This window comes from Podarcis cretensis (assembly GCF_951804945.1).
Source record: "Podarcis cretensis genome assembly, chromosome: 6".
NCBI classification, from domain to species: Eukaryota; Metazoa; Chordata; class Lepidosauria; order Squamata; family Lacertidae; genus Podarcis; species Podarcis cretensis.
This window is the reverse complement of record NC_137175.1, coordinates 60,492,445-60,512,669: the sequence shown is the minus strand read 5'-3', so window position 1 is coordinate 60,512,669 and position 20,225 is coordinate 60,492,445. Positions and strand designations below refer to the sequence as shown.

Genomic DNA, 20,225 nt, shown 5'->3' with positions numbered 1-20,225 from the left:
CCCCCCAGGTTTGCGCAGCCATCCCCAAGCTAGAAGAGGGAGACAGAGCGCTCTGTCTCCCTCTTCTGCCTTCAGGGACAGCCTCTCTAGCCTCCGTGGGGCAGCGGCTTGCCCCGCTCTCCCCCGAGCTTGAGGGCTGGCGATGGGGAGAAGCAAGCCCCCAGATCAGGTTGGGGAATAGCGGGGTGGCGGCGCTCCGCCTCCCCGCTGTCCCCTGAGCTTTTGGGCTGCAGGCTGCTGCCCGCAAGCCTTGCGAGCCCGCAGGACCTCCCGCCGGGCTTGCAAGGCTTGCGGATAGCTTCCTGAAGCCTGGAGAGCGAGAGGGGTTGGTACTCACCGACCCCTCTCGCTCTCCAGGCTTCAGCGAAAGCCTGCATTCGCCCCATAGGACGCACACACATTTCCCCTTCATTTTTGGAGGGGAAAAAGTGCGTCCTATAGGGCGAAAAATACGGTACATGTTTTGGCAGAAATTTGCTTCCAAATGTTTTCTGGGAGCTAGTATTGCTTTTGTTCAGCTTCCTTCATCCACATAGATTGGAATGTTCTTCCCCATCCCAACCCTTTCCTCCATACATATAGACAAAATTTTAAGCCTTCATCTTATCCAGACCAAACTTTTTTTATGGCTTCTAAATTGTTTTGACTAATTAGAAATGCTGTTCTTGTAAAAGTTTTTATAGCAGTTAGAGCCTTCCTTCATTTCATAGATTAAATTTCCATTTTCCATTCAGAAAGGTAATTTACAGCTCATCTGAAGCATCAACTATTTTAGAAATTAGTCGGTTTGATTTTGGGTTGTTTATGTGTTATTTTGGAAGTTTGATTTATTTATTTGGGTTTCTGGGAGAGGAGGCAGAAACTTTATACTTTTAAATCAATTGAGCACACTTTGAAGATCTGTCCTTGAAAGTTGCATAATTCACATACAGATCTGAAGAGCTCATTAAGAAGAACCATACATAAACCCTGACACACTAAAGGAATATTAAATCAATTCAAATTGTGCATAGCCATGTAGTGTTATTGAAGCATTTCAAAATGTTGAAAGAGCCTGGATTTGAAAAGGGCAAGTGGTTTTATAGACTTAGCTTCAATAAGTGATTCAAATTGTCAAATCATTCTCTAGTGTTGAGAAGCTTTAATCTCCTAAATTGTAAAGAACTGGGTTTCCTAAATCATTGTCAGGAGCAGAACTGTGGGGAGTCTTGTCAGGATTCAGTTGCAAGTTGTATTGAATCCTAATAGGAATAGGACTTTGGGACACACAACTGGTTAGCAATACTGGGTCTTACTGAGGACGCCATCAGAAACAGAAATAAAAATGAGGTCAAGGAAACTATAGTCAGTTTACCCAGAGAAGTTTGGGTTGAGAGTGCAGGAATGATGGAGACTGTCAGAGAAGCAAGAAAACAGATACTAGTGAAGGCATTGCTTGATATTCCAAGGTAGGGATAGGGGAGAATGAAAACCTACCTAATTCACACTTTTCAAACCAAAATGTGAAGTGAACCATAGCTGCTGGCACAGAACAGAAGCAGGAATCATGGGGACAAAGGAGTGCTGAAACTTCAAAGGAGTTCTTGAGTGCTGAAGGTCACAGAATACAGGAGCTACTTTTCAGCACCCTTGGAAATTAACACAAAAGTGGATAAGCAGTTTCAGCTGATTGTTAATAACTACACCTCCACGGATGGTTTGTCATAGGTTTAATCTTTCTTGGATAACCTGATTCTACAGAAGATGACCCACCCTTATGTTGCTTTTTCTTGCAGCACTCCAAAAGGGTGAATGAAATGAACTGTCTGCATTCTAGTATCTGAGGAGCTGAGTTATTCTCTTGGAGAGTTGTTCTAAATGAGCCTGGCCAAGATACTGGATCTGTGTGAAGAGGACTAAGGATATAATAGGATGTCAACTGAGACAGAACTTCAAGTGGCTGTTAAAACCAGCACAAAGAAAGACTCAAAGAAGAAAGGTAGGAACTTCCCATACTTTGCAGTTTGGTAAAGATTGTGTTCTATTTATAATTAGATCCTTCATGGTTTTAGAAAATTAGCTATATTCCTGATAGGTACACGTATTGTTGCTTTGATGTTTTGTTTTGTTGTCCAGTGTAAGTTGTCTGAAAAGAAATGAATGCTTTAGAAATGTAATGCATGTTTCCTCAAAGCACTTTAAAAGTTCACAACAATTAATTCCACTCTGCTAGCCGGTTCAGTTTTTCACGTTTTCCCTTGGCTTTATTCTTTCCTGACTGATCCCTGCCAATCAGGAATCACATAATGAACATGATGAAGTTGCAGTGTCATGTAGCCAATCTGATTCTGCTAAGTGCTATTGATATGAAATTCCTGTTGGACTGCCACGTAGGTAAACAGATTTGGGTATATATGGATGCCATGTAAGTAATAACCTTATACTGAATGACAAACACTTTTGCTCCAATCTCCCTCCTCTACAAAATGGTGAAAGGACTCATTATTCACAGCTGATGCAAGCATTCAGGGAAAATACTTTGTCCTTTAATTTGTATTTTTACGCATGCTCCTTTATTATACAAAGCACAACTATTGTTGAAAGAACTAGGTTAATGACAGTTAACTAAAATCTTCTCTGTTTGTCAGATATTATGTTTTCAGTGTTAACCTTAGATCTTCAAAGTATAAAACGTACAATAATCTTCCTTAGAACAGTGTGTCATGTCTGCGCCTGCAAGGTTACTCAGAGAAGCTGACAACAAAAGCTTTCCCATCTATAGACACTGAATCTCTGGATAAAATGGGAGAAATGCCTCTTGCATAAGGGGAAGACAAGGAAAGATGTGTCATTTTAGAAGTAATACTTCATATGTACATGTGTTGGTGTTCTGACTAAAGTTTCCCCAAAATGGGAGCTCAGAATTTTTTGGCCAAGCCTCCTGTGGGTTGTACTAGGTCTTCGTTGTTACCTTCTTTCATTTGGCTCCTTCTCCACCAGTTTTAGCTGTCAAGGCTTCAGCACTCACCCATCTCCCAAGTTTCAGTCTTTGAATTCAGTGCAGGAGGCTGGCAAACCCGTATCTGGGATGGTAGCATTAAGCTCCTCATCTATGAAAAATGCAGGAAATGGAGTGGAGGGAGAATCACAGGTTCTATTGGGTCCAATTGATGTAATAGCTGGACTGTTGCTGTTGTCCCCTCATTGTTTTGACTTCCAGATCTGGGATTCTGTCTTTTTGTCTTCATAGCATCAGTACAGACTCTAGCAGAGATTTTTTTTTTTCTGGCTTGTTGAGATGCTTTCTTTTCTCTTGGTGGTTTGTGGACTTAGGTTAGAGTTCCCCTAGCTCAGAATGCTGGAAGTTGTGACGAGTCCAAGGTGTTTGGCTGTAGCAATGGAGAAGGCTGTTTTTCAATCCCTTCTATGGTTTGCCTGTCCTTTCTGATACCACATTGCCCCAGGTTCTGAGCTACTGCTATTCTACTGAAAATGTATGCTTGCTTGCTCCCACTCTTGCTGAGTGCTGTTTTGATAGTGAGCTGGTGGATGGAATTACCACAATAAAGTTGTGACTCTAATGATGGTAGAGAGAGGCATACTGGACTTAGAACCAGAGATGCTTTTGATCACAAAATCCTTATCAAAATAACATAGCAACTTTTATTGTCAAGTGGACTTCTCAAAACACAATGGGTGTTTGGCAGTGGCAATAAGCCAGTTGGGATGTTCCTGAGAAACAAGCAGCAGCAATTTGGTCCACATCTTTAGGTTAGCATAAGAGAATGAATTCTGAAAGGTTCAAAATTCTGAAATTAAATTATATAAACAGAAACTTGGATCCCAACTCCCCTTTTATGAATAGAATAAAGTTCATGTTCATGGAGCAGAATGGAGCTTTTATGCACTCAATCTGCCTGTGTGTGGTCAGAGACCTTTGGGAATGGAATGAGATATCATGTAAAGGGACCCTTGACCATTAAGTCCAGTCACAGACTACTCTGGGGTGGTGGCGCTCATCTTGCTTTACTAGCCGAGGGAGCCGGCGTTTGTCCGCAGACAGGTTCCGGGTCATGTGGCCAGCATGACTAAGCTGCTCCTGGCGAACCAGAGAAGCACACAGAAACACCGTTTACCTTCCCACTGGATCGGTACCTATTTATCTATTTGCACTTGACGTGCTTTCGAACTGCTAGGTGGGCAGGAGCAGGGACCGAGCAAAGGGAACTCACCCCATCGCAGGGATTTGAACTGCTGACCTTCTGATCGGCAAGCCCTAGACTCTGTGGTTTAGACCACAGCCTCACCTGCGTCCCATGAGATATCATGTAGGGAGCTGCAAATGAAGGGTGAAGTTGGTGGAAATCTCCTCTTCCCTTAAAGTGAGCAGAGCAGCAGCATAGGATCTAAGCCAGAATGGTTATAGAATGATAGTTATAGTTTGTAATTAAAATTCATGGAACAATTGTTTTAAATCATGGCAAACTCATATGAGTGGTTATTTCAGACTCACGAGACTACTTGAATGAATGAATCAATATGTTTCAGATTACATTAAAGACTCTCTTGTTTACTTATGTGCACTTAAGGAATGCTTGTTGACATGTTGCTATTAATTCATATATAACATTTCCATCTATTGCTCCTCATTCTGCTGTACTCTTCTTTCAAACTCTACCTTTAGCTTCACCTTTAATATGTTTACAGGCCTTCTTGAAATTTAAACATTCAAACTGTGGAAAAATAATAGTACAAGGCAAAGGACAAATATTTTTAGTATGCATTTCACATGAATGAGTGTGTCTCTAAAGCCTCCTTCATGCTTTAATCATGTAAACAGTCTCCCCATGTAAAAAGGGCTGTGACTGCACAATCTGTTCTGCAACAAAGTTATTGGCAATTTGTTTGTGTATTCTCTTGTGCAACAGCATTCTGCTAGTACAAAACATTTTGCCAGCAGAACAAGCATTAAATGACTTTACCTTAGCACAGCATTGGCTACCACCCTGGATATTCACTTCTACATGTAGGACTCATGACCAGCCCAGCCATGTGGCTTCAAATTAAAGATGCAGGACTGCCAGCTTTGTAGGAAAACAAGCTTTCATAGCAATTCTTCTGTTTTGTTTGGGTAACTGGAAATTAGAGAAAATCCACCCCCCCAAAAAAATAAATAAATATGTGATGCTTCAACTTAATAAAGTGTTCCTTTCAATGTGAGGCAGTGGTTGACAACATATTATTACAGGTAAAGAATATCATTAATTTTGTATGAGGCATACACGTGGTTTAGTAAAGTTTTTGTGAAACATGTTTTCGATGTATTATGTGCACATAGTACACTAGGACCTTGGCTTGCAATTCAGGAGCTACAGTTTGCACATGGAACTCTGTGTATGCAGGATGCTCCAGATTCTGCTCAGTAATTAGTGCCATGCTATTCATGCACAAGGAAGAATTGCACACAGAAAGTTTCCATTCAAATATAGTAACAGAAAGCTCTTGCCTGCCTGTGGCCTACAGGCCACTTAATTTAACAGGATATTTTTTTTCGGGGTGGGGGGTGGGAATTGTCACTGTCCATAATTCTGAATACACAAGAAATAGAGAGCTAGAAAATGTGGGAGAACATGCAGATAAACACATCCTGCAGTCCAGCTTCTTCTGACCGCATAACTGAAAAGAAATAAATGCACTTTGATTATCAGGTGCCAGTATCAATATTATCAGGATCAATATTCAGTGAATGCATGGGGCAACAGATATAAATCATAGAGACTCTTTGCCTCATTATATTTACAAATGAGGCTTTTGAAATTATTACATCCAAATAATATCAATTATATTTACCGTTTATTGTTATGCTTTCTGTTTTTGGACACACATTATCAACCTGAGTCCTTATTGGAATGTGGCCATAGAGATGCTGGGATCAAGCACCAGTTCTGCTATGTGATTGACAACTAAATCAGACAGCATACCATACTATATTTTATATTTGCACCTGGTTGTGAGGCATCTAATCATAAGCCTGCATTTTTATCAAAGCTTATATATTTTGATCAGGGCCTGTATCTTAAAATGAGCTTAAAGATTTTCAAATGTTCATGCCAGGCAGAAGAGCAGCTGCCTAAGAACCTTGGCAATGTTTTTACTCCTAGACAAGGGGGCCCCCTGATTTATAGCAGAAAACAATTCTCAAAGTCGTAAAAAGGGAATTACAGGCTGAGAGCCAAGGTTACACTGACCCTACAAATTAAGGGTTGATAAATAGTAAAATGAGCCATATCTTCTTCCTAAGGTTAAAAAGGTCAAGAGCAGTGAAAAAGACAACTGGCTTGGCTGGAGAAGAGAGCATTTTTGGGAAGTCTTTTCTAAAGTTGTTTCTTTCTTAAACTAAGATCCTTTTAAGATTTCTTTTCCTTTTAAAAGGTTATTTATGTATTAAATATATTAGCTTAAATATAATTATGCAAAGGATTTAAGAAATGCTAGATTCTTATTTCATATAGTTGTAAGAGTTGTAACTATCCTGAAATTAAGTCAGCCACCAGACCAGCCCCCCTGCCAAGCAGGAAAGCACCATCAGAGCACTCTAGACAGTTGGTTGTCAGGTTTTTTAAAGGAACCTCCAATGAAGGAGATCTTTCATTGATGATGCGTACAAAAGATCTTTGATACCTGTTTAAAATAGAATTAGCCACCATCTGTTTTAGCCATCTGCTCTATTTTAGAATTAAGGGGGCAAAGGTGATTTGGTAATTAAGGTGCCTTGTAGAGGTTAATGGCTACTTGTTTGCCAATTATAAATATAGCTTTTATTTCCCATAAAAGGCAATAGGAAATGGTTGTATCTTTTGTGATTGGTTCTAGCAAACAGCCAATAGGAATTTCAACCAGGCTGATTGGACAGAGGCAGCCAAAGGAGGAGCAAGGGGGCTGGATTAAGGAAATATAAGTGCTGGCCAGAATGGCAGGAAGGCAGGCCAGAGCTTGGTAACCATATACCACTGTGCCTCATATTTATTTGTCTGACAAATAAATTATTATTTTAATTTCTCTATTGCTGCGTTGAATATTTCATTCCAGCTAAGCGTTAACCACAAGCAGGGTGCTACAGTTGTTGTTTTTTGGGGTTTTTTTTTTGCAAAATAAATTATATGTAGTCATCCTTTTGGGGTTTTCTTTGGTATGCAAACATGAATGAAACAGCATGAAAGAAAAAAAAATCACATGTGCTAAGAAGTGTACAATTGCTCTTTTTGAGTATTATTTGTGTATAATTGCAAATAAGAATAAAATGAAGCATATAGAGAGAAGCTGTTTCAGACTTTATTTCTACTGGCAGTAAAATGTTCCATTCACGTCTTGTAATATTTACTCCAGTAAACTTCATAAAATAATGTCACAGGAAATTGAAGTGTGCCATAAACAGAAAAACTTAATACTGTGCAATTCTTATTAGAACAAACAGATCTCAGCGTTAATGCTTTTCTAGCCTGCAGTTTTCTCTCAGAGTTTCCCAGTACTGTGACACTCCATGCACCCATTCATGGAAAACTTTGGCTCCTGCTATCAATCACTTCCCATCATGAAAATAGAATTGTAAAATGCATACCACCCACTATATATGGGAGTAGGATGCATCCAAATTAATCATGTTCCTCACTGAAAGTGCTAGTATCAGTGTCTTGAATCGTGTTCATTCAGATAGTATAGGCTACAGAAGGAGGTGTGTGTGTGTTTTTTAAAAAACCAGGGTATATATAAAATTCCAAAGCATGCTATGCAGTAAAAGCGAAAAGTAAAGTTGATTCTTCCCCTCCCCCATTTATTTTTCATTGGATTATGTCACATCATGTATACATCAACAAATGAACCCTAGCCTAGTGCAGTGTGACACAATTGACATTTTGAAAAAATGTCTATTTTTCAGGTTCATTAACTGCCATCAATGGGATCTAGCAAGCAAGGCACCTGAAGTTGTATTGGTGATCACCTAGTTTGTTACTCAATGGAATTTTTTATTCCCAATAAATAAGGCCTTTGATTTAGAAATAAAGAGGTTTCGGCTCTTCCAGCAAATTGCATAGATGGAACAGGGAGCCTATTCAGCTCAAAATAACCGTGGCAAAATTAATCGTGAGCAGGAGAGTAACAGTTTATGTATGTTCCTCATAATTGGGAACTTTAACTCATTTATTGATTGGAATTGTAGCACATCCCATTTCAGTGTGTTTTAAAAGAAGTAGACAGTGAGGAAAATATGATGCCTTCCCCCTATATCTGGTGCCCTGGAAAACAAAATCCACACACTTCTCCAGTACTGGTCAGGATCAACCCTCTGCCTGCAATTTACTTTAAAAGGCTATCTGAAATAAGATAAGAATGTTTCAACTTATTATATATCACCACAGAAAAAGAGTAGAAATACAAACAAGGCAAGCATGGAGGTGGTCTGAGTTAATTTGTTACCCATAAATATTTCAATATATTAATCATAACAATGGTTTAATTTTTTAAAGTCCATTAAAGAACAGAGGAAAAAATAGATGGCTATGTCTTGTATTGTGCCTTATTCTAATAATTGGCAAATAAATATATTTTGATAAATCTGTCATCTTGTGTCAGTTGTGTATTCTGGCTAACCCTAAAAGTTTAGATAGTAAGACAACTCTCTTAACCATTCTGTTATAATGGGGGGTTCTGGTGATTTCCAGTGCTGCCCAATACAAAGTCTGGCTTTAATTAAAAGGCTCCACAGTAGTTGTAAATTGGCTTTTCCCTATTTCTCTTGTTAGATACCGGATAAAAGATACCTTCAGGGTTTTCTTAAAGTAATTTGATACCCAGTGATTTGTTGAACAATATTGAATACTTCTTGCATTGATTTATTTGTTCATTAATTTGGACTTGTCCGATTACACACAATTTATGTTAGTGTAACTAGCACCATGTATTGTTTGGCCTTGAGTACTTAACAGAAAGAGTTGGGGGAAATGACTAGGTGAGTCTGGAAACAGGAGCCCTTTTCCTTCCTTGTTTGCTGTGTTGATGTTTTTAAACTGCTTAAGCCCTGGTGCTGGTTCATAAGATTGAGTGGAGTTTCCTCCCAGAATTCTTGCTTTTGCCTTCCCTCCTTTCACTGGACTATTTCCTTCTGCCACATTGGCAGGTTGTGAACTGCACTTGCACTCTTCTGAACCCATGACCAGCTCAACCAGGAAAAAATGTGGCTACTTACACCTGCAGTTTTTCTGCTCTTCCATGGACTCAGCTAGATTGGGAAAGAAAAAGTGTTTTATATGCATTGTATATGCAATATAACACCGTGATGCCATGAAGGAAAAGTGGAGTGCAATGTATTTCTTATTTTTCTGTTCTCACTCGGCTGTGTAATAACATTCAGGGACTGTAACAAAGACTTGGCCTAAAGTGATCCAAGATAAAAAGGGTCAGGGATGTGTAAGAGCAAAGGAGCATTTTAAAAATGTGAGCAAAGTCCACTCTCGGAGGAGTGTATATGGTTAAATCTTTATCAAGGGCTTTCACCTGACAGAAATTTCATTGTTCAGACAGTGCAGTGCTCACTCCTTTGCCCTATGGAGCCACTACAATGTCCTAATGAAATTTATGGCTGTAAATAAGTGGCACATGTGAGGTACTATGTGAATTATTAATGTGTGTATATAAAGCTTTTAAAGTAACATGGGCCCAATTTCTTGTGCTATACTCTGTTGCCCTATTTTCTCCCTTCTGAAGTTTAACTTTCTGCTGCTACTCATCTGTAACTGCACACAGGGAATATTCAAAGGCATCTTTCAGGTTTATTTTGAATCCCGCAGTGTAATTTACTCCCAAGCTCTGCAGTGCTTGGCAGAACCAACCAGAGCTGTGCCTGTAGAATTGGCACAGTATATGCTCAAACCAATAAAAACATTCAAAAGATATTTTGTCTGGGATGGGAATAATTTTTTTGAGCAAAACCAGTGTCTCTTCCAAGAGATTTGATTTTATTTGATTCGTTTTTGGATCCCTGCTTTCATCTGATTAGAAACACAGGGTTGTTCACAAGACAATAACCCACCACCCCATTAAAAATACCTCCCATAAAACATAAATAAAATGAGTTTAAAACTTCTTCATATCAACCCAGCAGATACCAATATAGAAGGCTCAACCAAATCATCACTATCACCCAAAGGCCAGGGTGAGCATGTGTTTCTTGAGCTGGCTATGAAAACTCAATAATGAGGCTTCAATTTAATGCTACCTTTATCCTAGCCATTAGCTGTATTATAAGTAAATGCTGTGTTGCAACACCTTGATAGGCTTCTCTGGAACTCTAACTGGCATCCTGGAGATATTTGACACCACTAATTAAAATGTAGAAGGGCTGTAGCTCAGGGATGGAGCATCTGCTTTGCATGCATAAGCTCCCAGGTAGGGCTTGGGAGAGTCTCTTGTCTGGAGATCTCCTGCCACTCAGTGTAGACAGTATTGAGGTAGATGGACCACTGGCCTGTCTAGTAGAAGGCAGATTCTTATGTTCCTAATAGCAAATGGCCTGTAATCCTAAAACCTGGCGTAAGTCTGTTCCTACACCACCCTTTCCTAAAATTATTAGCAGAAGCGGAGAGAGGGATTGAAGGAGTGTTCTCAGGGACTTAATTAATTTCTCTCTCATACACTCTTGGTCATTTCCCCACAAATTAGGCATCCTACCACAAGGGGGTGACAAATTATTAATGAATCTACTCATGAGTTGGCTGCCTGTCTATTCACAGTGATGAGTCTACTGAGAGAGTGGATAAGGAGCTGGCTGTTAGTAGCCTTGGGACAGGGAATTGTAAGGTTTTATTAGCCATACTTTCTAAAAATGTGTAACCTCTGGTGTGCTTGTAATACATAGAGAAGGCGCATTTGTGTAAATATTTATGGAATCTGAATCAAATATTAAAGATTTACTTCAGCCTCTTGAAATTTAAAATGATTTCCCAAGTTCTTTTGAGACTTTGACTATACTGGGAAAAGATGTGTTCTGATAATATACCGTAGGTTAGTCATCTCTCCTATTTTCTGGTTGGTGATCTACTTTTCATCTTACATTTGTCATGCACTGCAGGTCTGAAGAATACTTGCTTTTGACCTCTTGGAGAGGTGCCTGCTTGTGGACTCAAGCTCCAGTGAACCACATTGTGGCACATCTTGCAGCAGGCATGTTGATTTGCACACTCATTTGTTTTCACTTCCATTCAGCAGATGCATGCTAAGACGTTCAGTGAAGAGGAGGAAGATTTGGGTTGGGTTTGCCTACCTATCTGGCCTGGGCAATTTTAGGAGTGATGAGTGGTTTCCTAACGAAAGAGAGAACCATCTATTGTGCTAGTTAGCAAGATCGATGGTGATGATTTGTTAGACTTGTTAGCCACTTGCTGCCCAAAGGTCTCCAAGTGACTTGCAACACATTAAGAAACATAAACACAAATAGATAATGTCATTACTAAATTATGTGAAACATTAATAAATCCATATGAAACACCTACAGTTCATTGAAAACATGCCCACTCCCACCTCCACCCCACTTATCCAACAGCCATTGGAAGTTTTGGCAACACACTTAAGAATGAAACAACATCCACTCAGTCCATCAGAAGCCTGGGGAAAAAGGTAAGTCTTTATGCAGCACTGAAAAAAATGTTACTGAAGGTGTCAGGTTTGGTTTCAGGTTTACCTTGGTAGGGAGAACATTGCACAGTTTGGGAGCCACAACTCAAAAGGCGCTCTTCCTTGTCATCACTCTTTGATCCTTCCTCAGAGAGAGGGATCTGAAGAAGGGCTCAAGATGATTAAACACCAGTGTAGCTTTTCCCAATCTGGGGCCCTCCAGATGTTTTGGACTACAATTCCCATCAGCCCTAGCCAGCATAACTCATAGTCAAATATGGTAGTCCAGAATATCTGAAGAGTGACAGGTTGGGAAGGGTGCTCAAGAGATTATACCCATATAACAGTTGGGCCCTTCTGGGAAAATATAATCTAGATTTCATGCAGTCCGTTTCATTTAATAATAATTTTTAGTTGTAGCATTTCTGTTTCAAGACTGACACTTCCTGACATGTAGCAAAATAATAATTTTTGCTAGTGTTAAATTGGTGGAGATCACTGTAAAGAACTGGTTTTTTTATATGGAGTAGGCATATTTAATGCATTTCCCACAGTAACAACATGGTTTTTTTAAAAAAATTCATTCATAGATCCATGTGCAGCAAAACTTAATTGAGTTCAAATGCTTTTCTAAACAAATCTCTTGTGTGAAACAGTTACTGACAGCATTAATTGGAGATGTTTTGAATAGTAGCACAAGCTACAAAAACATTTCTCAACTGAGTCACAATGGAGAAAGCCATTTATTTTCCCATTCCTCCCTTTTGTAGGAGTGGTATGTCTGTCAAATGCCTACTTTACAGAAATGAGTTTAATATACATAAAATGTAATGTTTGTATGCAGTGAAGTTTAAAAACGTATGTAAAGGTTTGCATTTGCAAAGTAGAGAAGTTTGCATTAGGCAGAAAGAGATGGCAGAAAAAATGGTTATTTCCATTTCAGTCTTTAGGCTAATTGATAATGCACCCGGGAAACATGAGCAGCAAATCTCTCACCTCAGGAAGGTGAAACCTGATAACTCACTGGTTTTTAGCCAGCCAAACAGTGGCAGCAGCGGTCGAAGCTAAGTTCCATGATGATGAACAGTCAAGTTGCTCTGGATCTCTATTTGGGACCAGAGAGAGGAAAGTTACTGAACTAAAAAGATGAGACCACATTGCTAGTTTGTTAAAGAGCAATGTTTTACTTTGTATTTTTGCCAGTGTTTATTATGTAACTAGTTTAAGACACTTCACAGTAAAGTTTTGAAACTCATTCTTGTGGTATAAAGCATTAATTTCTACTCTGCAGAAGGACTAGATAAATAATTCTGTTGCAACAACTCGAACAGCTACTGGCTCTGGGTGCTACACTCTTGCTCAATTTGTGAAACTAGCATGAGCTGAAAGCCTAAGGGTTTGAAGGCAATGATTTCTAAATCCAGGATCATGTATTGGACTTGGAATTGTATGGGCTGTTTCACTGCATTCTATAGATATTGACACAGGGTGTAAGTAGATGTTTGGGAGATAACAGGAGTATGTAGGTGGATCATGGAGGGTACTTGCCAGGGAGAATTTTTGGCAGGGTTGTCCTCTGCTCTCCTGATACTACCCTACATTGGTGGTGCGGTGTTACCTGGAAAAGAGGATCTGATGGGAAGAACTGATGGGAATGGGAAGGGTTAACTACCCTCCCCACAACCACTTAATTAGTATGTGTGTGTTTCAGAAGATTAGAATTATCAACACATTTCCTAGGCTGTGCCTTGAGAATGCTGGTTCCCACCTCCATCAGAACGAATGGTTCCACTAATTTCTAAGGGCAGGAAAAATAGGGAGAAGGACACTCTGTGAGGACGACCGCATGTAGGTGGCCTTCTCTTATCACACTTAGATTTGGTTCTAGAGGTGTTCCTTTCCCCAATAGCAATTGACCTCAATAAAAGGATAAGAAAAAATAGATTAAGTGGGTCCACTCCATCTGGGCCTCAACAGGAGCCCCCACTCTGGCCCTCTCAGAAGCATCTCTGCCGCAAAGCTCTTTTGTGTTACATGCAAATGACTGGAACCATTTTGCACAATAAATCTCACCACAAGGTATTCATACAGTTTCTCCAAGCTGTTAGGCTCAGTTTACAAAAATGATACCTTAAGAGCAGGAGGAGTAATGCCTCTTTTGGGATGAAAGAACAAAACAAAACAAGGAGGCAAGAAACAATAACCCAAATGTAGCCAATGGAATACTGACTAATACGGTTGAGCAAAAAGGCCAGAACCCCAAAATTAGGACTCTATTCATTGTGTGGAGGACTAGATGGATTGAGCTTCTATCCCAATCAGAGGCCATGCAGGCACTAAATGGATGCCAAACAGGCAGTGTTGTTTGGCAGTGCCCTCTGAGCTGCTCAAAGCAATCATTTCTAGGCTTAAGGCTTTTGAAATTACACATTTTTTAACTGTGAGCTTATTACCAGGAAATGCTAAATGTCTCAGTCTTGTCTGTGGAACCCACAGTAGTCATCAGCTACAGTGGGTTTATCCACTTCACTCCACCACACATAGATGGAAACAAATAATAGTCTATGAGGGGAGTAGAAAATCAGTCCAGCTCATACCTGTAAGTATAGAAATCATTCTCTTCCATGACAGCAACAAATGCATACAGGGTTTTGTTTTTACATCACACACATAGGCACAACTTCATTCACACAAAGAGAGAGACAGAAAACTATGGCACGGGAAAGAGAAAATGTCTCCTTTCCTAACACATGCACACTTGCTGATGCTGGTTGCTTGGGAATGCCCTCCCAAGATGTTGAACAATGAGCTTGAGTGTTCAACCAATAAGAGTGAATAGACAAGCAAGTAGTTCATGGGCCTGACAGCACTATAAATAGGCACAACAACACCAACAATTGTTTAGAATCTGCTGGCTGCTTCAGCAAACAATGAAGTCATAAATCAAGTCTCTTCCTCTCTCTGTTTTAGTTGAGTGAAAAGTGTTACTATGAAAAATCCGTATTTGCTAAGAAGTTGAGTAGAAAATTTCTACACTAATAGCAGGAAGCTATCAGCATGAGTTTGACCAAACTGCAGGAGGCAGTGGAAGACAGGAGTGCCTGGCGTGCTCTGGTCCATGGGGTCACGTAGAGTCGGACACGACTAAACGACTAAATAACAACAATAGCAGGGATGGGGAAACCTGTGGCTCCCCAGTTCCCTCCAGCCTCAGCCAGCATGGGTTTCTGATCTCTGCTAATAACATCAGTGAGCCAGCCTCGTTGGTAATTTCTAATTCAAATGTTGCACCTAAATAAAAGCTCATTCCAACACAGAAAGCATGAAAGGGAAACAAAATCCTAAAGAAGTAGTAAGGGAATGTAAAACATTCATTAATGGTACGACTTATTGATCTCTCCTCTGTGCATTTCACACCCACTTTGCACATCATTTTGGCTATCAAAATTCTCTGTGATTCACATAGTACTATTCCCCCCCTTCACTTCATTTGTTCCCCACCCCTAACCACAATGTGATCCCAGAATGGGTTACATAATATATCTAGGGACGCAGGTGGCACTGTCGTCTCAACCACTGAGCCTCTTGAGCTTGGCGATCAGAAGGTCAGCGGTTCGCATCCCTGTGACGGGATGAGCTCCTGTTGCTCTGTCCTAGCTCCTGCCTTCGTAGCAGTTTGAAAGCATGCCACTGCAAGTAGATAAATAGACAATGCTGTGGCAGGAAGATAAACAATGTTTCCATGTGCTATGGTTTCCATCACACAGTGTTCGTTGTGCCAGTAGTGGTTTAGTCATGCTGGCCACATGACCCGGCTCCCTCAGCCTGAAAGCAAGATAAGTGCCGCAACCGCATAGTCGCCTTTGACTGGACTTAACCATTCAGGGGTCCCCTTCCTTCCTTCCTTCCTTCCTTCCATCCTTCCTTCATTCCTTTTTTTACAAAATATATAACAAAATAGCTATATCAGGTACTGGAAAAAGCAAAGATCACCAGTGTTGATGCAATGATTCTTCAACATCAACTTCGTTGGACTGGTCATGTTGTGCCGATGCCTGATGATCGTCTTCCAAAGCAACTTAAAAATGGAAAGCGTAATGCTGGTGGTCAACAAAAGAATTGGCCTCCACAGTCACTTATGGACTCATTGTTAAAACTGTGTTTATGGAAGACAATCTTACTTGGCTACAAGTGATCGCCAAAGAAGAAAAATACAATAAATATACAGTAGAGCATTGAAACAGTATAAAATTGATAAACAAATTGTAATTCCTACATAACTAAACATTGGTGAACATACCTAGAGGTGTTGGGTTGCTTTCCAATAACTTAAATCCCTTCCTAACATGAGCCCAAACTTGGAGCTAGGATAATTTGAATAAAAGGTTGCCCAAATCTAAATGTTTAGATGTTCCACAGAGGAAGTATAAAGGTTGTGGTAAAGTGCTGCAGCTTGTCTCCTTTTGTAGACATCCATAGCCTTGAATTTCAGAGTTCCCCTCTGTTACATGAAGACAACAGCTTTTATTACAGATTAATGGGATGCAGAGGCACTTGAGGACATAAGGCTCATCTTTGGGTTTTATTTTGATGTCACAATGAAATTCACATTTTGAGTCAAGCTATTACCACTTCGAGAGGGTATTGACACAGGGCTAAGAGGGTTTACTGGAGTTCTTATGGATACGGAGACAGTCAGCACATTAACCTTTTAAATAAATAGCTTCAGTGATCTCCTTGCGGGTTATGTGCATGACCTACATATTGATAAATGTAGTCCTAACACATTGCAACAACAGTGAATTTACTTCTGTCTCCATGGAGATATACAGGAACAATATTTCAGGCTTTGGTATTGATTGCAGGCCAAGGCTTTTCTGACATACAAAAACTGATATAATAACAGAATAATATAGGGAAGAGCAAAATGCTTAATAAATAAATAAAAATCCACTGGTTGGCCTTAGAATGGAAAAGAGAATAATAATAAATAACAACTGATTTGGAAAGGTAAAGGCTGTTCTTTTCCCCAACTAAATATATAATACAAATAGATGAACAGTCAGTCAGTGGAGATAACATAGTGCAATATCACAGGACTGTACCACTTAAGACACCCTCCCATCAGAAACTCTCTGCCTGCAGAAAGCTGGAATGTGTTTTTTTTTTTAAAAAAAAAAAAAGCTGCTAGTCTTGCATGCTCCAACACACTATTTTTTTCTATGTGGAGGGAGCATTTCCCCCCACAAAAGAATTCAAACATCCAATTCCCCACCTGCAGTATGAAGTGATATTGTACATAAAAAGCTTTGCATCACTTTACATTTCTTTATGTTGAATGGGAATTGCCATTTTAATGCTCATTTATCCAGTTTAGAGCTATTTTTAAAGCATCGTTTTAACCAGTCCCCTCATTTTCATAAATTTCCTTCATTGAAGTGAAATGTGACTGTGTTGGACTTTCTTGATAATTGCCCAGTTACATATATGTTGAATTTGATAGCCCTGAGGTTACTCTTCCTTTACTTTGGCATGCTGTGGATTCTCTGTTAGCATTGTAACAACAACAACAACAACAACAACAACAACAACAACAACAACAACAACAACAACATCTTCAAGCCATTGAAACTACCATACAGCCAATTTATGCTACAGAATTAAAAACCTGACATTTAGAGAGGATCAACACATTGTTTCACATTGGTGTTCCCACCCTTTATGGGTGGTGGGGTGAATTTGTCAAACCCTCCCTCCCCTAGAGAAAGAGGAGAGGTATGGCCTGAGGCTTATTGTGCCCAATGGGGAGAGGTGGTGGCCAGCTATTTAAACCTGCTCTGCCCCCCTCTTTTTCTTTATACGGCACCCACCCTGTCACCCTTTCGCAGTGTGAACCTCCTGATTAGTCGTCTGTTTTCCAGGTGCTGAGTAGGACTTTTTTGGGAGACCCAAACTGGCATTGGATCTTCTATTTTGAGTCAACTCCACGTTGTTGGGTGATGTTTGTCTGCTGGAATGCTGTTCCTTCAATTTGGCTAATTGGCATGTAGTCCGGGCAGGTGACAAGATTTACCGGAGGCAGTGTTGGGTTGTGGTCATTCATTAGTCACTGTTGTTAGGCATGGCCTGGGGGTGCTGGGGTGCACTTTGGCCTGATGGACTCATTGGGGTGAACATTGGCCAATGGGGCCATGGTGTGCATGTCAGGCTCTTTTAAGCACAGCAAGAATGGATGAATCTTAGGATACCTTGCTGTATGCACACAGTGTGCGGCTGTTAACTTGCCCAGGTGATGGGAGAAGAAATTTCCCCCATCTATTAATGAACACCTTCCCAGACTTAATTTGATCTGGTTATGTTGGTCAAATCTGCCTAGTTTGTTTCTTTTGAATTCACATCTGGTTGTCTTGGCTCTTCTTTCTGGTGTGCTGGCAGTGAAACTTTGTGATAAAATTTTCCCACCCTGGCCTAGCATCAGGTATTTTCCCACCTGCCAAAGGCATTTTGTTACTTGTGTATATAGGGATGATTGTGTGTCACCTGTTCCATTCCATTATTTCACTGATGGATTTGTTGTGCTCCATTTCCCACTCAGTGTGCCTTTCAGTTTAACTTGGAGAATTTTGAACATTAATTTCATGATTGGTGCAACACAGAGCTTGCTGAAGTTTTCAAATTTAGTCCTGTGTTTCTCAGGTTATCATTGCACATGTTCACAAGTGCATTGGTTAACATGCTGGGGGAAAGGAACAATGACACAGCTGCATTTCAACACCAAAATTGCTTCTTCTTTTCCTCCCTGCTGCAACTTCCAACAGTGCACATTTGCTTTGAATAAATCACAGTGCAAAAAGGAATCTCATGTTTGCGTGATCACATCAAGATATTGCCAAGTGTCTTCAGAATCAGAAGCCGTGGTTCAGGGGGGACTGAAAACTGTGCCATAATGCACATGCCCAGCTGAAATCCAGGAATCAAAACTAGGAATGGCAGCTTGCTAATGCATCAGTGCTGTTCCACAAAAAAAGATCATTTGAAATCCCAAATCCAGAGGGAAAGAATTTTGTTAAGCATCTTGCTTCCTAGTTGTGCCTGCTAAACTCTTGATGATGAAGGTGAGTTGCTATCCACATCCCTGAAATAGTGATAAAATGGTTGTTAGTGCTCAAGTTCTAGAAGGGAAGGCTCATGCTTCACTAGTTGTCTGTGGTTCTTTGAAGCTGTTGCTGCCCAAATAGATAAAGAAAAACACCATGACTGTGGTTTGATTTTCACCGGGTACCAGTTTTTCATGGTTCCATAGTAGAGATTAATTGCAAAAGTAAAGTCAGAGGACAAGAGGTAAAATAGAGTTCAGGTGAAGAAAAATTTGCTGGCAAGAAATTTGACAGAGTAATCTTGGAAGGCAACACCACTTAGTGAGAGGTTACAGAGTGATAGTTATAGTACATCAAAAACTGAATGTGAGGCACCAGTGGGAAGTTTTACAAAAGAAAAGAGCTAATGCTAGTTCAGCTTTCATTAGTAGAGCAAAGGTATCCAAAATAACGGCAAAATGATAACTGTTCTTCTTGAGTTAGAGATTCCTTACCAAGATTATTCTATTGTTCTAGTGTGAGAATGGATAGAGACAGAATGGAGGGTTTGGCAGGTTCCTGCCCTTGTTTGCATCCCATCTAGCTTATTTGGAATTTGTTGGCTGGGAAGATAGAAACAGCATAATAATGAAAGGCAACTCGTGATCGAAGCCATTGTCTTTAAAAACACCAGAGGCACATAAGAGTCAAAAGTAAGCCCTTTTTTCAATTGCTGGAGTTACCTAACTGATCCTTTGCATATTTAAACTTTTAAGTTGTAAAGTGATATTTTTGAGTCATTGACAAATCCAGTTCTTTTTTTTATATATAAAATTTTTATTAGATTTTCACATTTTATGCACACACAACAAAAACAAAAACAAAAACAAAACATACAAAAACAAAAACAAAACAAAACATAATTTCATACTCTTACTTTCTTTACCCTCTTTCCTTGACTTCCCCCCACCCCCTCTTCATACATCCCAATTCCGATAATTAATTCAACAAGTTCTTATCTCTCTTCTTTAACATATTATTATTATTTTTTAAGAAACTTAACTCTTTTTACTTATCCACATTTAACTTATCCAGTTCTCTTATAAACATTAAATCTTTTTTTCTAAGGTCGACCTAATTTCCCTCTCACGAATTTCTCCCTTTATATTTTGATTAGTTATATGTCATAATGGCCACATACAAAAATCATAAAATTTTAAGATTCTGTTCTCCCCTCCCTCCCTACCCCGGTTTCCATCCCTCATGTCCACAAAACAGTTCCTAGCCCGGGTTCCTCACATCCGAGGCCTTTAAGTCTCTGTCAGTCTCTCTCCGCCGATTTTGTTGGTAACCCTTTTTGTTGGTTCTCAGGTCTCGAAGGAGTTCAATCGCGGTCACACCAAATTTTCTTCCATCCAAAATACTTAAAGGCAGTTGCTGCAAAAGATCGGCTGATCTCCCATACTCAAAGAGGGAGTCCCACTCATATTTCTTTATTCTTTT

General features: G+C 39.9%; 1 protein-coding gene across 6 annotated transcripts in view; it reads left to right on the top strand.

Annotated features, from left to right (window-relative positions):
* DAB1 (DAB adaptor protein 1) overlaps positions 1–20,225 on the top strand; it is a 666,637-nt gene that overhangs the window by 523,988 nt on the left and 122,424 nt on the right. For all 6 annotated transcript variants that reach the window (XM_079982111.1, XM_079982112.1, XM_079982114.1 and 3 more), the window contains one exon: positions 1,776–1,978. In XM_079982111.1, the coding sequence (XP_079838237.1) occupies positions 1,912–1,978 (67 nt within the window). In that variant the 5' untranslated portion in view covers positions 1,776–1,911. The remainder of the gene's footprint in view (positions 1–1,775; positions 1,979–20,225) is intronic.